The 20,144-nt window shown below is 48.4% G+C and overlaps 1 protein-coding gene across 8 annotated transcripts in view; it reads left to right on the top strand.

The window, feature by feature from the left end:
• LOC118383970 (transcription regulator protein BACH2-like) overlaps positions 1 to 20,144 on the top strand; it is a 102,770-nt gene that overhangs the window by 76,646 nt on the left and 5,980 nt on the right. For 7 of the 8 annotated variants that reach the window (XR_008140761.1, XR_008140759.1, XR_008140760.1 and 4 more), the window contains 2 exons: positions 9,777 to 11,345; positions 18,887 to 19,093. Coding sequence is in view for 5 of the 8 variants with exons in the window: in XM_052523457.1 (XP_052379417.1) it covers positions 9,777 to 11,345; positions 18,887 to 19,093 (1,776 nt within the window). In the remaining 3 variants the exon portion in view is untranslated. The remainder of the gene's footprint in view (positions 1 to 9,776; positions 11,346 to 18,886; positions 19,094 to 20,144) is intronic. The other variant, XM_052523456.1, reaches the window with a different exon arrangement.

Raw genomic sequence — 20,144 nt, 5'->3', positions numbered from 1 at the left:
CTGGTCAAACACACAGTTAGATATTCCCTCCAATCAGGTTCTTTTATCGTCGGCCCATTTTTATCACCAGTCACTTGATAACTTCTCATTCCAATACTGAAACTCACTTTGCCGTGAACGGTGTCAAGGGGAATGGTATCGAGATGAATGGTGTCAGCCAGGCAGGAAACAAGTTAACATACGTGTTTTAATTCAATCTGTGAGGTCTAGTAGCTGAAGGCGAGAGAGTGAGATAGGGAGGTGTGCTAGCGACGGTGCTCGTAGATAACGTAGAGACATGATTAGCAATTATCACCTTTCCCTCAGCTCACTGCTCTCTTCAGCTCCTCAGCTCTCTGTCGCAGGTAGAGTCCTCTCCCTCACACAGCCAACACTCGGCTTCCTCTTCCCAGCACCCCTGTCCTTCCAGCCTCCAGTCGTTCACTCATAGATGTGTCATGGAGTGATTCAAGTTCTCCACAGATGTATTTATTTAACACACTTACGCGTCACATGCCGTACCAACATGTGGTGCGCGGAACTGGGGCACACACCACAGGTTTATAACATGAACGCCTGTCAAATGGCTTCTGCTGCGGAGATCTCTCCTGAAAGATCAATCCGTTCCTGCCTCACGTACAATGAGCATCATATGTTGAGTGAGTTACTATCAGTTACTCCTGCCAACCCCCCTCGACACACGCCGAAGCAGAATCCCTTTCATTCACACTTTCTGCGTTATGCATAATGCATGAGCAGCTGTGTATTTCAGGTGTGAGCGTGTGTGGAAAGTGACATGTTTCTGAAAGAGCCTGTGTCTTTAATGTCCATGGGCCCTGGTTGAAAGTCGTGCACTATGTAGGGAATAGGGTGCCATTTGGGGCTCATCCAATATTTCTCTCACACCGTCCTGTCTAGACGGGCCACTGTCCCAACATGTAGGGAAGGTCATTTCATTGATGTCACCAATCAAGTTTTAAGGTCCTCTGTCACCTGCATCTTTATGGTCCGTGACTTACAGGCGCTGACACATTTGCCTTATGGCCACACTCGCCCCACTGATTTGTGTCGGCAACAATGCAGCACCGACCAACCTTTAGCTCACTAGGCCTCCTTGATACTGGTGGGTCTGGCTCCAGTCAGAGAGATCGAGAGGGGCTGTGTTCCCCAGCACTACCGAAGGCTGCCACCTATGTGCAACAAAGGGCAACTAACCGAGGAGGCCTTGATGATCACCGCAGGCAAGCAGGCAGGCGCAGAGAGAGAGAGAGAGAGAGAGAGAGAGAGAGAGAGAGAGAGAGAGAGAAACACATTGCAGATGAAATGTGAAACAAAGACCATTGCGGGGGCTATGACGCTATCCTCTCCTCCCCCAAACTATCACTCCTCGCTCCTCCCAGATGACCTTGTCAGTCCGAAGTCGCCGGTGCTGCAACCTGTTAGTGACCTCATCATCCATTTAATGTCATAGCTGTTTCAGAGAGAGAGAGACGGGCCCGTTCGTCAAGGTCTTTGTTCGTGATCAGATCACGAAAGTAGAACAATCAAGTCTTGTCTCCTTTAAGTCCTTAGCCAAGCAAGAGCAAACAAACAGAGGACACTTGGTTTGCATTGGATGAGAGAAGGCTACACTCACAGGGTCACATTAGAGCATTCCTCCACATCACAGAACAGGGCCAGAACAAAGGGCTATTCATAGACGGACCAGTATGATGTAATATGAGATCGAATGAAGGAGAGGCGTTTCAGAGAGTCGCCCGTCCGTCGTCGTGGCCCCCCCCCCCCCCACCCCAGCTGGAGAAGAGTGGTCATCAAGCTACCGCAGGCAGCAGTGCGGCTAAGGAGCGAGTCCGTGTCGATCAATTCAGAGCTCCATGATGAAACTGGGCGTAAGTGTAATGTCGGACTGGATCCCCGGCTTGCACCACCTCACTGGAGCCCGGCTGGGAGGGTGTCAGTTTGACCTACTTGTCAGCACGTCCCCTTGGTTTCCTTATCGAAAATATATCCTCATAGTAAATATACAGCGACCGATGAAGTATATTTGTGAACAATACCGCTGTAGGGGTGATTTGATTATTATTAGTGAATTTGCATTAGGATTCTAATACAGTGAATAATTGCACGGGATGCGGCGCAAGATTTGATAATGAAATCAATTCAATTCAAATATTCATTCATACACAGGCAAGCCGAATGACTTGCGCCATGCGTCCTTTGCACATTCCCATTTCACCACAGTATGGGAAAGCAGCTCCGACCAGGGTGAATAGACGGGAGAAGATTGATTGCAGATCCAGACTGATGGAGGAGGGAGGAGGGCGGCCCCTTGCTGGACCGGTAGCCGTCTCTGGCCTCTGGTTTACTCAGCATGCATCGGGAGGGGTACCTTATACTGTATATAGTCCACTGCTTTCCACCAGGGCCAATAGGGGTCTGGTTCAAAAGCAGTGGACTTTGTAGGGCATAGTGTGACATTAAGGACGTACAGTACCTTCCCTTGTGATTCAACAGAAGGGCAGTTGGTTGAAACCTCCAACCGCCTCCTGTTTGTCAGTTCCCTCAGTCATGACTCAGGCCAATTGGTGCGTATTTTTTTAACTCCCTCTTCAGAAAAACAAAAAAATACAACCCCAGCCACACTGCTTCGATTGCAGTGATTTGGCAGTCCGTACTAAGTATAATTTTGAGCCCTGGTGAAGTGGGTTGGGAGGGAATGGCGGATGAGTGGCTGTTGAGACAGGGAAATGTAATGTGCCTTGAGAGGTTTAGGGTTGGTGAGTGACACCCCCCCCCTCCACAGACACTTGATTGGGTCGGCACCTGCAGAAGCCCGGCAAACTAATCTGTGGGACTCAGGGTGAGGTGGAAGCAGAGCAGCTACAGCATGGCTTTGCACAAACAGGGAGCCTAAGCAGGAGACTATCACACATTTACAGCTTATTAGACAGATGGCGGGAGCCGGGCGCGTATCTCCAACTCAGTCGTCCCCATACTGACAGTGGGGGAGGGGTGGGAGAAGGGAGGAGGAGAGGGGAGTGAGAAAAGGAAGAGAGAGGAACGAGTACGCTAGCGATACCCCCTGGTGTAACTGCTGGTGCTAATGCCAAGCCCCCCTGGCCGTGGCAGGGGGTCTCCTCTCCGCCAGCACAAGGGCTCAGCGCTCAGCTGACAGTAAGGATACAGGCTCTTTGTCTGCCGTTTGAGCAGGCTGCTCTGAGAAGCACCTTGAGCAGCTTATGTTTCCCTCCCAGCCTACGAGCCAGCCAGTCAGTCAACCAGCCAGCCAGTCAGTCAGTCCGGGACACCCGGTGAGAGCCTGCAGAGTGATGCCTGTGTGTTTTATAATGGCTGGATTTAACCCACGAGATCCCAGACAATTAACCACGGGCTGCGCTGTGTTTTCAATGTCTCATCTCAGACGCAGGGTGTCTCAAACGGGGGACAGCAGTAATGTTCTGCAGTTAGCCCGTTTGTATAGAAACAAAGCAGGATAGAGTGCAGCATCCTGAAGAGTAAAGACAGGGACAGTGTGTAAAGTCAGAGCTGAGCGTACTCCTAGCTAAGCTGCAGGGTCATGTCCTCCCCAGTGTCTCACCATGGACAGTAAACTACAAGAGGATTAAGCAGTGCAGTGTTTGATTTAATCCACACTGTCAAGGGAGGTTTACTGGGGCGGCAGGTAGCCTAGTGGTTAGAGCGTTGGACTAGTAACTGAAAGGTTGCTAGATTGAATCCCCCGAGCTGACAAGGTAAACATCTGCCGTTCGGCCCCTGAACAAGGCAGTTAACCCAGTGTTCCTAGGCCGTCATTGAAAATAAGAATTTGCTCTTAACTGACTTGCCGAGTTAAATAAAGGTCAAATAAAACTCTACGTTACGGCTAAGCTGTGGCTAGACGTCGCGGTGTGTCCCAGTGTGGGAAAACATGTTGTTCCTTTCTTTTTCATCACGGATGAGACACTATGCATTCATTCGCATTTGCCGTCAAATGGACTTTTTATGACTTTGTATTTCCCTCCTGTTATTGGCATAGTAGCCTAAATGGATTCCGAACAGACTGACCAATGGGCTTGGCTCTACTGCAGCAGTTCATTATCCCTGTGCTCCCTCCTCCACTCTCTCCCATCCCCATCCTACGATGGTAAATCGCATTGACAGCCAACCCTCCATGCAGTATCTCCCTCCATTAGCGCTGTGCTGTGACTCATCGTCGTCGAGGTTACTCGGCAGAGCTGATATTAAAGCATCTAGCGGGTAGACTCTCCAGTGGAGATGGGAGTATTTATCTTCGGTCTCGGCGGCGGCGGCCGGGGAAGTACTCCATTGTCATGCCATGCAATGTCCTCATTAGGATGCATGACATGCAGGAATTCACTGGAGTGCATTTGCATAAATTAACCATCTCAACTTCAGAGAGGGTTGAAAGGCTGATGTAAGAACAGAGAGAGAGATAGACTGGAGGAAGAGGGCGTGTGAGAGCGAGAAAGAAAGACAAAGAAAGACAAAGAAAGAAAAAGAGAGAGGGGCAGTATAGTATTCCACACTGCCTGTTTATGAAAGGATATTTGAAAAGGACTTCTCAAAAATGGCATGGGAATTGTCAGGGTTCTGTGATGCACTCTTGCTATAACTTCCTACTCTGTAATGGTATCGCTCCCCCCAGTCCCCAGACACAGAGTAGGGCCAGATCCACCCAGTCCACAAGCCCACATTAGCATAATGGCCCAGATCTGTCACCTTGATTAATTTGTACCTTTGTCTTAACTCATGCAATAAGTGCTGCTAACGGCCTGAAACGCTTCATATGTCAAAGTCGATCCACTAATGACCAGGAAATGCTCTTTATATCCTATATCCTTTGCTTTTTGTTCGTCCTTTAATTTATTCTAGTGTAGCTTTCCCTCTCTCTCTTTCTTTCTTTCCCTGTCTCCCTCTCTCTTTCTTTCCCTCTCTCCCTCTCTCTTTCTTTCCCTCTCTCCCTCTCTTTCTTTCTTTCTTTCTTTCTTTCTTTCTTTCTTTCTTTCTTTCTTTCCCTCTTTCTCTTTCCCTCTCTCCCTCTCTCTTTCCCTCTCTCTCCCTCTCTCTTTCTTTCCCTCTCTCCCTCTCTCTTTCTTTCTTTCCCTCTCTCCCTCTCTTCTTTTTCTCTCTTTCTCCCCCTCCGGATCCCTCACGCTTGCCTTCGTTGGGCTACTGTGCTGGTTTCATCACTGGAGTAATCACGTATGGTGCAGGGCACACATAAAGAGGTGCTCCCGCAGGCAGCAGCTGCTGATACAAGCTGAAAATAGATCCCGGCGACGCTCAGCACTCCCCCCAGCCCAGCAGCAGCTCCGTGTCTGTTTGTCAGCAGCCCTGATGCGGCGGGCCAGCCAAGCCCAGCCGACCAGCCTCATTTAAGCCCAAACCACTTTCACGTGTAAAGACGGCTGGTTGGATCTGCCCTGTTTGTGGGTGTGTCAAAGGAAGGGAGGGGTGGACAGTGCGTGGCGAGGAGGCGCTCTCACTCTCTCTCTCTCTCTCTCTCTCTCTCTCTCTTTCCATCTGTCTGCAGGGAGGTGTCTGTGTTCCTGTGTTGTGTGCACGCGTGTTTGCGCACACTGATGTGGCAGAGTGGTACCGCAGTGGTATAGTAGAGGTGCTGTGCTCATCAGTAGTGGCGAGTCCAGTCAACGCCTCTTTCCTCCCACTGTGCACCGTACACAGGCACGCACGTATATCCTATAGTAAACATCTGCTTAGTGGAGGTGCTGTGCTCATCAGTAGTGGCGAGTCCAGTCAACGCCTCTTTCCTCCCACTGTGCACCGTACACAGGCACGCATGTATATCCTATAGTAAACATCTGCTTATAGTGGAGGTGCTGTGCTCATCAGTAGTGGCGAGTCCAGTCAACGCCTCTTTCCTCCCACTGTGCACCGTACACATAGTGTGTAACACCAGGATTACTCTCCCCTACGTGTTTATTTGGACTGTAAAGCTAAAACATTTCATTTGGCTCTCTACATTTTGGATTTGAGATGAAATATTTGGCTCTCTACATTTTGGATTTGAGATTAAATATTTTATATGAGGTGAATGTCACCTTATATTTGAGGGTATTTTCCATTCATGTCTGTTTTACCATTGAGAAATCAATGCCCTTTAGGTATCTAGTCCCCCCATTTAAAGGTGTATTTGGACAAATTCCAGTCAAACGTTTTGTATTTGGTCCCATATTCCTAGCATGCAACATCAACATCATTTTAATTGTAAATAGGAATAGAATATGTTTCTGAACACTTCTACATCAACGTGGATGCTACCATGATTAAGCGATAATGGCCGACAAGCCGGTGTTTGGGGGATATATTGTCACGGGTGTTGTTAGGTCCGAGACAAAGTCGACGGCAGTCAAACCGTGCCAATATCTCCTCCAAACACCGGCTTCGACGGCATTATCACACGACGGGTTACCAATTTATTCAAATGATGATTTACATATATTCAAAACTTTATTATTATGTATTTATTCATACAATTTCGTCCTTCCACAAGAAATAGTCCTGACACAAATCTAGGGTTGCTACCCAAGCTGGCTGGATGTTCGTTCTATCGGTTCGGTTGCCAGAGACGCGACCCAGTCGTTAAGTCCTTTTTGTTCTGTATCTATGGATGCAACCCAGTCGTTCGTTCTAAATGTTCCATTGCCATACTGGCTGGCAACGTTCTTATCCCTTGCTTGCTAGCTAGCCAACTGTGGCTAATTTATAGTCACATCAAACAGTGCATCCAGAATAACAACAGTAGCATTTGCATTTGTTTAAGCTGTTTTCTAGTGATATTTATTTGGATAAATCCATAACAATGAGCTAATGAGGCGCGATTTCACCCGGCATAGAAACATGTGCTCCCTCGTCAGGACACTGTTGTTCAGAGGAGCTCGGCAACAACACAGCTAACACAATCACTTCAAACACTGAAGCTGTAAACTATTTGCACTTCGTTTAGTTTTACCTGTTTTCTATTGATATTTCTTTGTATATATCTATAAAAATTATGCTGATTCATGATTTCAATTATCTGAGAAAAGCCGGCTGGTTGAATGTCTCATCCAGACTCCCGACACCTTCATTACTATGGAACAGCTGGAGATCAAATTTGAATATTGAAACAATGTTGCAAATGACGTAGAGACTGGCAGCAAGGTTTATACAAATCTCTGGTGTTGAAAACAAAATGTTAGTTTAAAAGATATGCGAGATAACGTCTAGATGCTTTTTAGAATGGAGTTCAAGTTTATAAATTGCCCTGCTGGGCGGATGAGTCAGTGGATTGCGCAGTCAAATGGAACAGAGTAAATAGGAATTTTAATGTCATAGATTTAGCCGGTGGTAACTTGTGGGATAAGTTTTAACCAATCAGCATTCAGGGTTACACCCACCCGTGTAAAATGACGGATAATCGTGAATTTAATCGAGAATAATGATGAGTGAAAAAGTTACAGAGGCATAACTATCATGCCACCAAAACATGCTAAACATGCTTTAGGCTAAATTAAATCAAATAAAAGTTTGTTGGTCGCGTACAAAGTTTAGCAGATGTTATAGCGGGTGCAGCGAAATGCTTATGTTACTAGCTCCTAAAGTGACCAGTGTTTAAAGGGCAGCAGTCTCTAAAGTGCCAGGTAGAGTACCGGGTGGTAGCCCGGTACTGGTCAGAGGCCGGCAGGTGGTGATTTTTTTATTAGTCTGATGGCTTAGAGATAGAAGCTGTTTTTCAGTCTCTCGGTCCCAGCTTTGATGCACCTGTACGGTCTCCACTTTCTAGATGGTAGCAGGGTGAACAGGCCATGGCTCGGGTGGCTATGTTTCTTGATTATGTTCTTGGCCTTCCTGTGACACCGGGTGCTGTAGATGCCCTGGTGGGCAGGCAGTGTGTCCCCAGTGATGCGTTGGAATGACCACACTACCCTCTGGAGATCCCTGCTGTTGCGGGCGGTGCAAATACCGTACCATGCGGTAATACTTGTGACATCTTCTAATGGGCGGGGTTAAATACATACGGTGCATTCATTTATAAACTGTGAAAACAGATATGTATGAAATACCCTCAAATAAAAGTTGACATGCTGCACTGTCGTTTCATATAACGAATTTGATCTCAAATCCAAAGGTTGGAATATAGAGCCAAATTAAACGTTTTAGTGTCACTGTCCAAATACATACGTAGGTGAGTGTATCTCTTGTTATTGTTTGATCAGGCCAAACCCTTTCCTAACCCGGACAACGCTGGGCCAATTATGCACTGCTCCATGGGTCTCCCGATCGCAACAGAGCCTGGACTCGAACACAGAATCTCTAGTGGCACAGCTAGCAGTGCCTTAAGCCACTCGGGAGGCCCAATCTGGTGTATTTTAAACCCATTTAGAATAATCCCTCCAACACAATCAACACACATCTCAGTGATTTCATTCCTTCTGCTAGGAATGATTGAATGACCTCAGGCTTTAAAAAAAAAAATCCCCCTCTATGTTTGTATTTCCTTATATACACTGCCCAGTTGTTTTTCCAAAAGCAAATTTCTGTGGTTTGTGAGCTTCATTTCTGAGGAGGGAATATCCGGTTTTACTAGAAGGGTGCGTGGCACAGAGCATTGGAGTGCCGGTTTGCCTGCAGCCTCTACTGCTGACAGTTGGCAGCGGGCAGTCTTCTCTCTCAGAGAGAGAGAGAGAATACCATTACACCTAGGGAATTCATCTTGTGTTGTTCCTACCAACAATGGAAAGCAAAAATAATCAGTAAACACTGGGCCTTTTCTCCCTGGTCATTAAAAACACATTGAGAGAGCCCGTTAAGTGTTACCGGGAACTTGACATCGCTCTGACAAAGAAAAGTGCTTTGCTGAACAATGCCGCTCCCCGATTCAAAGTGAAACCCCCGTAGTTGTGTTTGTGAGGACACCTTGCCCTGTGTAGTTTCACGTGGCATTCCTCGAGCCAGACCCGAACAGAGGTGCGTTCGCCATCAGAAACTGTAGTTAAACAGCACTGTGTGCTACTGTTGCCTGCTCAAGGGATGTGTCTCTCAAATTGAGCTTAACACTGGTTTCTCTCTACAGACACCAATCAGAATGGCATTAAACAGCTAGCTAGCCTGGCTCTGTCCTCCTGTCTCTCTGTCTTCAACAACAACAGTAGTAGAGGGCGGCCAAGCTTCTGCAGTCTCAGGAGTTTACCTAATTATCCAGCATTAAGTCTAAATGGAAGGATTCCCTCTCTCATCCTAGTTTACTCCGTATGGCTGCAGTAAAGATTAGCCACTGTCTTGCATAATCGTTAGGTTTTAGAGGCACTTCACCTCAGAGGGGCTGCAGGGGACTGAACCTGAAAGTGAGGCAGCAGCAGGAGCTGCAATCCATATGGTCCTACACTGTACGGCGACACCACACAAGACTAGAGGTGGGCGGAAACTGCCGGGGGAGAGCGATAGGCTACCGCCGGGCGGCAGGGCAGACAGACTGTGGTGGGCCAGTTGAATGTCAGTATGCCACAAGGGTTATTGTAGTGAAAATGGGGAGTTGGACACAACATAAAATGGGAATTGGACACAGCCAGCCAGCTAGCCCAGCACCACTGGGTTTTTTAAAATTTGCCAGGCTGTATAGAAAGTTCGGTGCTGACCCGATAAAAGATTAACTGGTACTTTAAAGTGTTTGTTTATGGTCATTAGAGCTGTCGGGTTGTCTCACCACACTCCAAGGGCTCAGAACAATGGCAGTGCTGATGGTAATGCTGGCAATTTCCCTGTTTTTTTTGCAGGTCACTGCCAGGGGATTCGCCCCATTGTTGCAGTTTGCCTACACTGCTAAGCTGTTACTCAGCAGAGACAACATCCAGGAGGTCATCCGCTGTGCCCAATTCCTGCGCGTGCACAACCTGGAGGACTCGTGCTTTCGCTTCCTGGAGGCCCAGCTCCGCAGCGAGGAGGACGGCCTGCTGCTGTGCCGCAAGGTGGCGCCGGCCGAGGGGAACCACGAGCCTGAGGACGAGAGCATGCAGTCTGAGACGACAACAAAGGTTGCCTCCCCCCGGGCCCGGCGGCGCGCTGAATGCTTGGCCTCCTTGCGGCAAGCACCAGACGCGGACCCGCTAGCCATGACGGTGCCCAGCGACTTCGCAGACGGACGGCTGGACTTCGACAGGCACGGAGCATCGGACCTCCCTCGCTGCCCCAAATACAGGAAGTACCAGTGGGCCTGCAACAAGCACAATAACGACACCTCCTCACACACCAGTACCTCAGGTTTTCCAAGCACATTATTATTTAAGGAGACCAGCGGTGGTATCAGCGACGGGGCAGTCCGGGACCAGAGTAGGCCGCCGGTGGCTCAAATCAAAGTGGAGCCTCAGGCAGAGGAAGAGGCCATCTCGCTGTGCTTGTCAGGGGACGAGCAGGATGGCCATGACAAGGACGACGTGACAGCCATGGAATTGGACAGTGTCCCAGTGGTATCCCCCTCTTCCGTCAAGAGGAGCAAGTCCCCCACCTGCATCCGCGCCTTCTTCAAGAAAGGAACGGACCTGTCAGCTCTGCCCAACGTGTCACAACAGCTATTCGCCAACAGACTCGCCAGCGTCTGCCCCGAAGACAAAGAAACCACTCAGGGAGATTTCAGGCCTTTCACTGCAGTGGAGCTGGGCCTGTCTGTTACATCTCCAAAGGTAGTGGACGGCTTCCCTCCGATGCTGTCGTCGCTGAAGTCCGCCTCCTGCGACGGCGTTTGCAAACAGGAAGTGGAGCTGGACCGCCGCAGTGTCATCTTTTCCTCCTCAGGGGCCTGCGACCGTCTGGGCACCCCGGCGCATTCCTACCCCGGTGGGAACTCTTTGGAGATGGAGCTCTCAGAGCACACGCCAAAGAGTCTGTGGGCTGGTGCCAGCCAGTCCCTCCCCACCTCACAGACCTACTCTCCCAGCAGCGCCCCCACCCACGCTTCCACCACCACAGAGCCCCCGCCGCTCCTCTGCCACCCGCGGCCCAACACCAGCTGCCCAGTACCAATCAAGGTGTGCACGCGCTCGCCGCCCTCCGAGACCCGCACGAGGACCTCCAGCTCCTGCTCCTCCTACTCCTACGCGGAGGACGGGAGCGGCGGCTCACCTTGCAGCCTGCCCCAGTTTGAGTTCTCCTCCTCGCCGTGCTCCAACGTGGCTCTCCGCCTCGCCACCGACCAGCAGGACCAGGGCGTGATAGGGGGAGATGCCCTCTTCAACCAGGTACGCCCCAAGATCAAGTGCGAGCAGTCGTACGGCACCAACTCCAGCGACGAGTCGGGATCATTCTCCGAGGGTGACAGCGAGTCGTGCCGAGTCGAGCAGGGCCCAGAGGTGAGTAAATTTAACACTATCACACTGCCTTCTCTCATGTTGTACACAATGGCTCATACACCCAGTCCCACCTTGGAGACGAATCATCATCTCACAGTGACCTTGCTCTCTGGGTCTGCATTCACAGTCATTAGATCATCATGTAATTGAACCGGGAGTATTATTCTTTCAATAACAGATTTACAGCAACGCCACCGTGAACAGAACAGGGGCACAGATGCGCCTTGATAATGTTAATCGGCTTTACGCACCGTTTGAGATCTGTGTAATGAGTCTGAATAGGAGCGAGGGTCCAAACCGAACGCGCTCGCTCAAACAGTCTGAGCCCACACACACACACACACACACACACCCGAGGATGCGGTGGTCGTGTCAAGGGCTGTGATTGGTTGATCCTATGGACAGGGAAGCGCTGGTGTGTGTAGAAGGGCTAATAGACTGAGATGTAGACGGCCGGAGCTGGGGAGGAGTCCGGGTTCTCTCTAAGGCCCGGGGTCTGAAGGGGTTCTCCTGTGACTTTATCTCTGTCCCCCTTAGCTGTCACGGGCTAAATAGCTGATATTATCCCTCCACAAACCTGACATCTCTAATCCAATTCCACAGAATCTGCATCTGCTAATTGTCGAGCCACCTCGCTTGGGCATGTACACTGTATACATGTATGCTGTGTCACCAATACACCTGCACTACTTGAAGGCGAAGGTAGCCTTTGTTTTATTATAAACAAATATAGCTTATAATGTATGTGACAGACGCAAGCTAGGCTATGTTGTGTTACGCACAGCTTTAAAGCATATACGGTATGTTTGCGATAGCGATCGGACAACAACAGCGTAATGAAACAGGATGTAGCTGTATTGTGCACGTGGTTTGGTGGAGGGTGGGGGGCTGCTCCGCATTGTGTCATGATGAGACTGCATCCTGCAGCGCCTGGCATGCTGCTGACAAGGATGGATGGCCAATCCCTTAATCATCCCCTAATCCATCTGGCCAGACAACCGATGTCCTCCAGGCTGACTGCAGAACAGCTCTGGTGTTGTTGTTGTTGTTGTTGTTGTTTACTGTGAGATCACTAAGGATAAATAGAATACAACCTAGTCAAGTGGACAATTATAATCAGGATGAAAGCGGTTTTGTTCCATCAAAAGGAAATGTAAAATGATCCTTTTTTTCCTTCATACAGAATGCCTCTGATGCCTCTTTAATTTCACCTTGAAACTATTGCATCCGTAGCATTTGCTTTTGTTGTAGGCAGACGTGTTTTCTCTTTGCCTGGAAGATAAAGGCTCGCCGCTTCTCAGCCTGAGACCTTGAAGTGCGCAGGGAGCCGAGAGAGGGAGAAACTGGTGCGTTGCCATGGCGACCGGATTCGCGGAGCCTCGTCCCTGTTTCGCCGGTGTTGGAGCCACATGACAGGGACTGTGGAAAGAATCCAGTCAGTCACTTCTTCTGTGCACAAACAGAAAGATTAACAGCCCTAGCAGTAATGTGTAATTATTACCTCAGTGGCACCCACACCCAGTGATTTATTGGCCGTTTGAAGGACTGTTGAGTGCTCTACTATAGACAATTGTAATTTACAGCGTTAGAGCTGTCGAGGAAGAGAAAAGCAGCCCCAAAATGACTCTTCAGACATTTCCAGTTCCCTTTGTTATCTTGTATGAGTCAAAGAGTGTATGGAACACACACTACACTCTATTGTAGGCAGTCGATTAGCAGAGCACAATATCCACTGTCAGATCCAATGACTGTATATATGAATGGACAAAATCACTGATCACGTGACACCATTCATTCCTATGTGAAGACTCAATAGAAGCCAAATTAAGTCAGTTAAGATGGCAGCTCATGGAGACATAACATGCGCTGTTTGAGCTACTCCAGGAAGTGATGTTGCAGGCTAGCTCAGTGCTGCCCCCTCTCTTTGAGTAACTCAAGTTAAAGGCCGCCCGGGGTACTGCAGGCTGCCATTAGCAACTAAATTATCCTTGTAATTTCTTCTTTGTGCAATTAAAAAATGATTGGTTCCAGGACAAACATCTGGTGTATTATAGAAGCAATTATTGGTACCGTGATTGTCTTCATTTGTATTTGTATTTTTTTTACACAATGATTGACCATGAAGATTTCCATTCTTCCATTCACTAAAATGGGGGGATCCTGTTTTCTGCTAACAATGCCTTCAGTGCCCGGTCGGCCTTGAACTTCCGTGGCTTCAATGAGAGGGGGCAGTCGCTCTCCCCTGGTCAGACCTCTATTGACCCGCATGGAGTTATATCTGCCTGCTGCTGATAAGATGGATTATGAATGAGGTTGGCAGACTCTGCCCGGTCTCAGATGCTGCTGTGTGTGAGAGAACCTCTCGCAGTAGTGCTGTTTGGTTTATTACATGTTGTTATGGATGGAGGCGTAGGAGAGCATTTACATAAGGAGCCTCAGTGTGGGGCCAAATCCCGCCGTGCTTTCTCCTCCAGCTTGATCTGGCAACAAAACTGCTACCTCATGCTTCCTGGGGCCCTCTTTTCCTTATTCCCCCCAGTGAGTCGGCTGTACAAACAAACACAGCTAGCGTCCAGGGAGGCCTCTGCCATGCCTCTCCCTCTGTGTATTTGCAGAGCAAATGACAGGCAGACCGGGCCCCACTCAGGGAGAGCTAGTCAGGCAAGCGCCCAACGCTGCTGCTGTTGGAAATAGCTGCAGCCCCGGCGCTGGGAACAATGAATTCTGACAGGGAAGGAAGTTGTTAAACTGGAGGCTAGTCTGGCAGAGGGAGGCAATAGTCATTCAAGGTAGTCTGAGGTCTCCTGGCTGCTCCCAGTACTGAGGTTAGTGGGTGTTGCATACGAGCCCACATCTGGTAGCCACATTAGCAACACCCTCCCACATAGCAGACACTACACCACACTGGGGTAACTTTTTAATTGACACCTTTTTATACCTTAACTGTATTTCTACTGCTTCCCAGCTGGACGACATCATACATAGTGAATCAGCCAATAGGGTCAGGAGAGGCCCCTCTGAAACATGGACCATGGCCCGGATTCATAAAGAGTCTCAGAGGAGTGAGTGCTGATCTTTGATCAGTTTTGCCTTTTCAGTTCATAATGAATACGATTATGTGGACAGGGAGGAGCTGATCCGAGATCAGCACGCTTTGTGAATACGGAACCCAGTACACCACCAGCCAATGTTTTTGCACTATCCACCCACAGAGGAGGAAGCAGATATGGAATTCACAGTGATAAAGGAGATGGAATTCACAGTGATAAAGGAGATGGAAGTCACAGTAATAAAATAGATGGAATTCACAGTGATAAAGGAGATGGAATTCACAGTGATAAAAGAGATTGAATTCACAGTGATAAAGGAGATGGAATTCACAGTGATAAAAGAGATGGAATTCACAGTGATAAAGGAGATGGAATTCACAGTGATAAAAGATATTGAATTCACAGTGATAAAGGAGATTGAATTCACAGTGATAAAGGAGATTTAAAGAGCTGAGACCTTTTTCTCTCTTTCTCTTTCTTTCTTTCTTTCTCTCTCTCTCTCTCTCTCTCTCTCTCTCTCTCTCTCTCTCTCTCTCTCTCTCTCTCTCTCTCTCTCTCTCTCCCTGTGTAGGCGTTAAGCTCAGTCTAACTGTCTGGTCACAATATGCTGCACATATTGATCTGAGAGTGAGGTGGGAGTGATAGGGAAGTAGAGTTGATATATTAGCAGCACAATGTTTCCGATCTCGCCCACCACCAAACGTTAACCTCTGAATGAACATGTGACACAGGAAGTGCACAAACCTAAATATCACTTCTGTTATTTCTATTATAGTCTACAGTAAAACAAATCTAAAAAATCTTGCTCCACCCTTGTTATGATGCATCTGTGGTCTCAATCATTTGGGGCATACAGTTTAAACCACATTATACCGATTTGGTGCAGCCTTTTTGATTTGTTGTTGTAGGTTTCGTTATTTGTCTTGTGTGCAGACAGAGTCAGGCTGTTGTTGTGCCCATTGGGGAACGGTCGGATGCTGGGGCTGGCAGCTGAGAACAGGCTCTGTGTCAGCTTTAAAGCCAGCTGGGGTGCTGCCACTTCGCCTTCCATCCCCTGGGACCTGGCATCCTGCAGTAACAGTACCCACAGACACACAGCCCATCTCTTCACCACAGAGCCTCTCTAACTCATCTCCCATAGGGGTTTTCCGGCAACAGCGTTTGTTTACGGTAGAAAAAGCAATACGAGACTAAACGGAGTTCTGTAACAACATGATCTTCTCCCAGATCTTCATAGGATGCATAATGCTCTGTAATCACATTATAAACCAACAAGTGATAGATATATCACTGTGTAACTAGGAGCACGTAGTATATAATCAGCATAGAAAGACGCTAGTGTTCACGTTCATGTTTTATCATACTCACCAGATAAAGGTCTGTTTTTGATGCAGATGCAGAGCCACAGTCACGATAGCAGCACTATAGAACTAGTGGGAGACGGTTAGACCTGAAAAACAACTCACAGTGCGTGTGGCCATTTAAGTCAATGGCTTCACTTTTCAGACAAAATTGCTCTGGAAATTGGAAGTACAGACGTAGGATCTTAATTTGAGTAGGTTTTCTACAGCAGGAAAATATTCCTGCGGCAACAGGAAATGTGGATTATTATGTACATTAAAATGAAAGGACATTTTTTGTAGGGGTTGATTAAAAAAAATTGTTAGGGGAAATCAAGTCTGACATTTTAACCTGGAAATTACAAACTTTAGAAGCCTTTTTAAATCTTGAATACACTACAAATTAGCATTACCTGCTGTGCAGGAAAATTCTCAGCAACAAAAGAGTGATGAAATTAAGATCCCACATCTGTATTTATATTGCCTCAGGGCCTGTGTCAATAGCTAGGAAGGAACACAGTAGTAGGTGGCTTTGCATGCCTCTCTCTTGCACAGTGCGCTGCAGTGTTAAACTCCCTCCCAGGGTTCAACGTGGGTCACCAACCCTACAGATGAGGACTTGCAGTACAGAACCCACTGACCCCGGGCGTTAGCCGTCATCGTCGGGCCGCCCCACCATCTGACTCCTAAGGCTTGGCCCAAGTCTGGACCTGCAGGCAGCCAGATGCCCAGCCTCTCTCTTTGTTTCTGAGGGGAGAGGGAAGTAGGGTATAGAGGCACTGCACACACAGTGCCGCCCCGGGTAGCAGATAAGCCCTGCTTTTCACTCTGGACCTATTTGCAGCATAGTGACCCAGAGAAAGAGTGAGTCTGGGGGGAATAGAGGGGAAAGAGGAGAGGAAGGAAAGACGGAAGGGGGAAAAAGAAAGTTAGTGAGAATCCAGAACACATTAGGTTTGAATTTATGACTGCCGTCAGAGCTGCTGCTGGACTGATTCTCCTGGTGGAACCACTAAATCATATCCTTCAGAACCCCTTCCGAACGCCACTGCCGGGAAGAAAAAAGAGAAAAACATTACAAGGTCGCTCGCTGTGGAAAGGTAGCTGAACATCTCCTCCCTCCCCTAGCCTATCTCAGGGAGAGAGCCCCCCCCCATCAGTGCATCTGTCTGGTCACTCCATAGACTATAACTAGTGGTTATTAGATGATGCTCAATGGGGCCATCATCACCGGCAGAGTCATCTTCTGTTTGTTTTCAGATCACATAGAGCAGGCAGGATGTGGATGTGTTCCATTGCCCTCCCTCTCTTTCTGCCTTCATTCTCTCTGTAGCTACTGTCATACCCTGGCTGGTAGTGGGAGGGAGCCTGCAGGGCCTAGTGTGGCCTTGAAATCTCCTCCCATTATTTATTCATGTGTCTGCATGCAGCGGCCAGATGAGAAATAGGCTCAACGGCTCGGAGGACTGAGGGCTTCTAATGAGGAAATTCAAGCCGGTCTCTCTGGGATAAATTGACATCTAGATTTGCTTTTCAATGGAGAGTGATTTCGATGTGCTCGTGAATAGGCACCTTGCTTTGTCCCTTGAAGTGCAGCACTTACCCCAGGTGATGCCGTATATCTCGGCTCACTGTGGTGTGTGCGTGCCTGTGGGTGTGTGTGTGTGTAGTAGCTTGAGGGAGTGTAAGCAGGCTCCAGCCCAGTCCATTGTCCTCTAGTCTTCTGTTTTAGTGGGGCTCAGTTTGCGAGGGGCTTTTGGATTCTCCATCTGGCCCTGGTTCAGCGGCCAGGTACAGAGAGAACGGGGAGACGTTTCTCCTCCCCCCTCCCTCCCTCCTATCCCTCCTCGCCGTTTGACTTTGTTCTTGACGTGCTCCAGAGAGGCAGCCGCGGGGGGAGAGAGAGAGCAGAGCGGAAGAGAGCAGCAGCTCATCTCATCTTGGCAAAAGCTCTCTGGCTGTCTTCCTCTGGCTCTTTGTTATTCCTCCTCGCCTCTCTCTCTCTCTGCCATCCTGTTTCTTCCCCCCTAAGCTACTCTCCTATGGCTCCCTGGTGCTGTAAGGTATCGCTGAGGTATGTCGGTATCAGAAGTTTTGTCAGCACCTAAAGGGAACAGAAAGAATCAGGCGATCTATTGATGCTTTGCGGGGAGGAAAAATCACACCCTCGTGGAAATTGGCAGCAAATCCATGGAAATAATGTATTGTGATAATTTGCAATTATCTGTATTTTATTGCCAATGATTTTTCTCCGGATTAGTGTTGCACTATGTGACTGAAGGTGTCAGAGAAAGTATGGCTCTGCGTGGTTCTTTTGTTCTGCAGTCCCCGTGGACTATTGTAGGTTGATAGTATAGATCTGGCCTGCAAGATTATATTTGTTTGCCTCTCCCCCCCTAACGTTTGTAGTGTCCAAAAATGTTTATTTCCAAGTGTTCCCATGAATAGAAAAAGAGACCTATGTGATCGTCTCTCAATCTTATTCAACATATGAAATTATTGTGATTTTCAAATACAATCTATTTTGGGGGCTTAGTTGGGGTCAATTTGCAGTGTGGAAATTATTATAATTATGTTCCATCAGATCCGACAAAAGAAAACGTCCCACGGCTGAATCTAGTTGCCTACCCCTAGTGTAGATGTTACATATCATGCCCTACAGATATCACCTGACACCATTATGGATGGGGGTGACAAGTCCCTGCCTGTCCCTCCTCGATCTGTCACGCTGGCACCTTTCCAAGCTCGCAGGGACAGATGGGAGCGAGAGCGAGAGAGCGAGAGAGAGAGAGAGAGAGAGAGAGAGGGAGAGAGAGAGAGAGAGAGAGAGAGAGAGAGAGAGAGAGAGAGAGAGAGAGAGAGAGAGAGAGAGAGAGAGAGAGAGAGAGAGAGAGAGAGAGAGAGAGAGAGAGATGCAGGCTTTACATGTGTATGTAAGTCACATCCTCTATTCCTGGTCCTGATGGCACTCTGGCACCATCTTGTGGTAAAAAAAAAACGGCTGACCGTTTTTGACACGCACATAAAGTCGAATCAGCAAGGGTTCATCAAACTGTTACATGTTCGTTCACGTTCACGTTCCTTCCATATTCCATTCAAATTTTGTACCACGTCAGATGTGAAAAGCCCTTCTTTATTTCTTGATTTGCAGGTAAAGCTTCCTTTCCCTGTCGATCAGATCACAAATCTTCCGCGGAACGACTTCCAAATGATGGTCAAAATGCACAAACTGACCTCAGAGCAGCTGGAGTTCATCCATGACGTCCGGCGGCGGAGTAAGAACCGCATCGCGGCGCAGCGCTGTCGCAAGAGGAAGCTTGACTGTATCATGAACCTGGAGTGTGAGATCAGAAAGTTGGTGAGTGTGTCTCCAGCCATGTCTCTCTCACAGATACACTGTGCACACCAGAGGAGGCTGGTAGGAGGAACTATAGGAGGACGGGCTCATTGGGATGGCCGGAATGAAATGAACGGAGTCTAACATGGGGCTTCTATACGTTTGATGTGTTGGACACCGTTCCGTTCATTCCATTCCAGCTATTACAACGAGCCCGTCCTCCTACAGCTCCTTCCACCAGCCTCCTCTGGCGCATACAGTACTACAGCACATAGTGTGTGGACCTACTGGCATATGTAAAGTAGTAGAACCATGCATTAACTTGGGATAGAGTGGTATTAATTACCTCAACACCGTGTCAGCACTTTCACGCTGGCCGACTGCCCTCTAGCTGCCAAGCTGTCAAAGTACAGCAATGTGTGTAGGGGGAAGAATAGTAAGAGTCAAGCATCCGCAGTAGAGTGCTGGCTGTATGTCTCTCTTCCTACCTCCTCGCCCCCACGTTTCCATGGCACCGCGGCGGGTGGTCTCTCACAGGCAGCCAGTATGCTTTTGTTCCATGATGGGGGGTGGAGCTGCGGGCCCTTTGATGTGTGTATCACCACACACACACACACACACACACACACACACACACACACACACACACACACACACACACACACACACACACACACACACACACACACACGAGTGCTTTACACTCCACAATGGACTGACAGCCTTCCCCTTGATGTCACCCAGCAGCATCCTAGGATATGAGAACAAGTTCATCATCTCAATCCGCTTTCCACCACCTGGTCCCATGTTACCTCGTTGCGCACAGCATCCTGGGAATGCTCGCCCATCACAAACCTCATCCAAAACATGCATTATTATATAAGCTCGGTGAACAAGCAGTAAAGCTCGTTCACGTGAACTCTTTTATGTTGATACGAAGAGGTGAATTGGCATGTAGTACGTATCTATGCATGTAGTACGTATCTATGCATGTAGTACGTATCTATGCATGTAGTACGTATCTATGCATGTAGTACGTATCTATGCATGTAGTACGTATCTATGCATGTAG

The sequence above is a fragment of the Oncorhynchus keta genome, chromosome 8 (genome assembly GCF_023373465.1).
Source record: "Oncorhynchus keta strain PuntledgeMale-10-30-2019 chromosome 8, Oket_V2, whole genome shotgun sequence".
Classification (NCBI taxonomy): Eukaryota; Metazoa; Chordata; class Actinopteri; order Salmoniformes; family Salmonidae; genus Oncorhynchus; species Oncorhynchus keta.
Note: the sequence above shows the minus strand (reverse complement) of the source record. Positions and strands in the feature narration are given on the sequence as shown.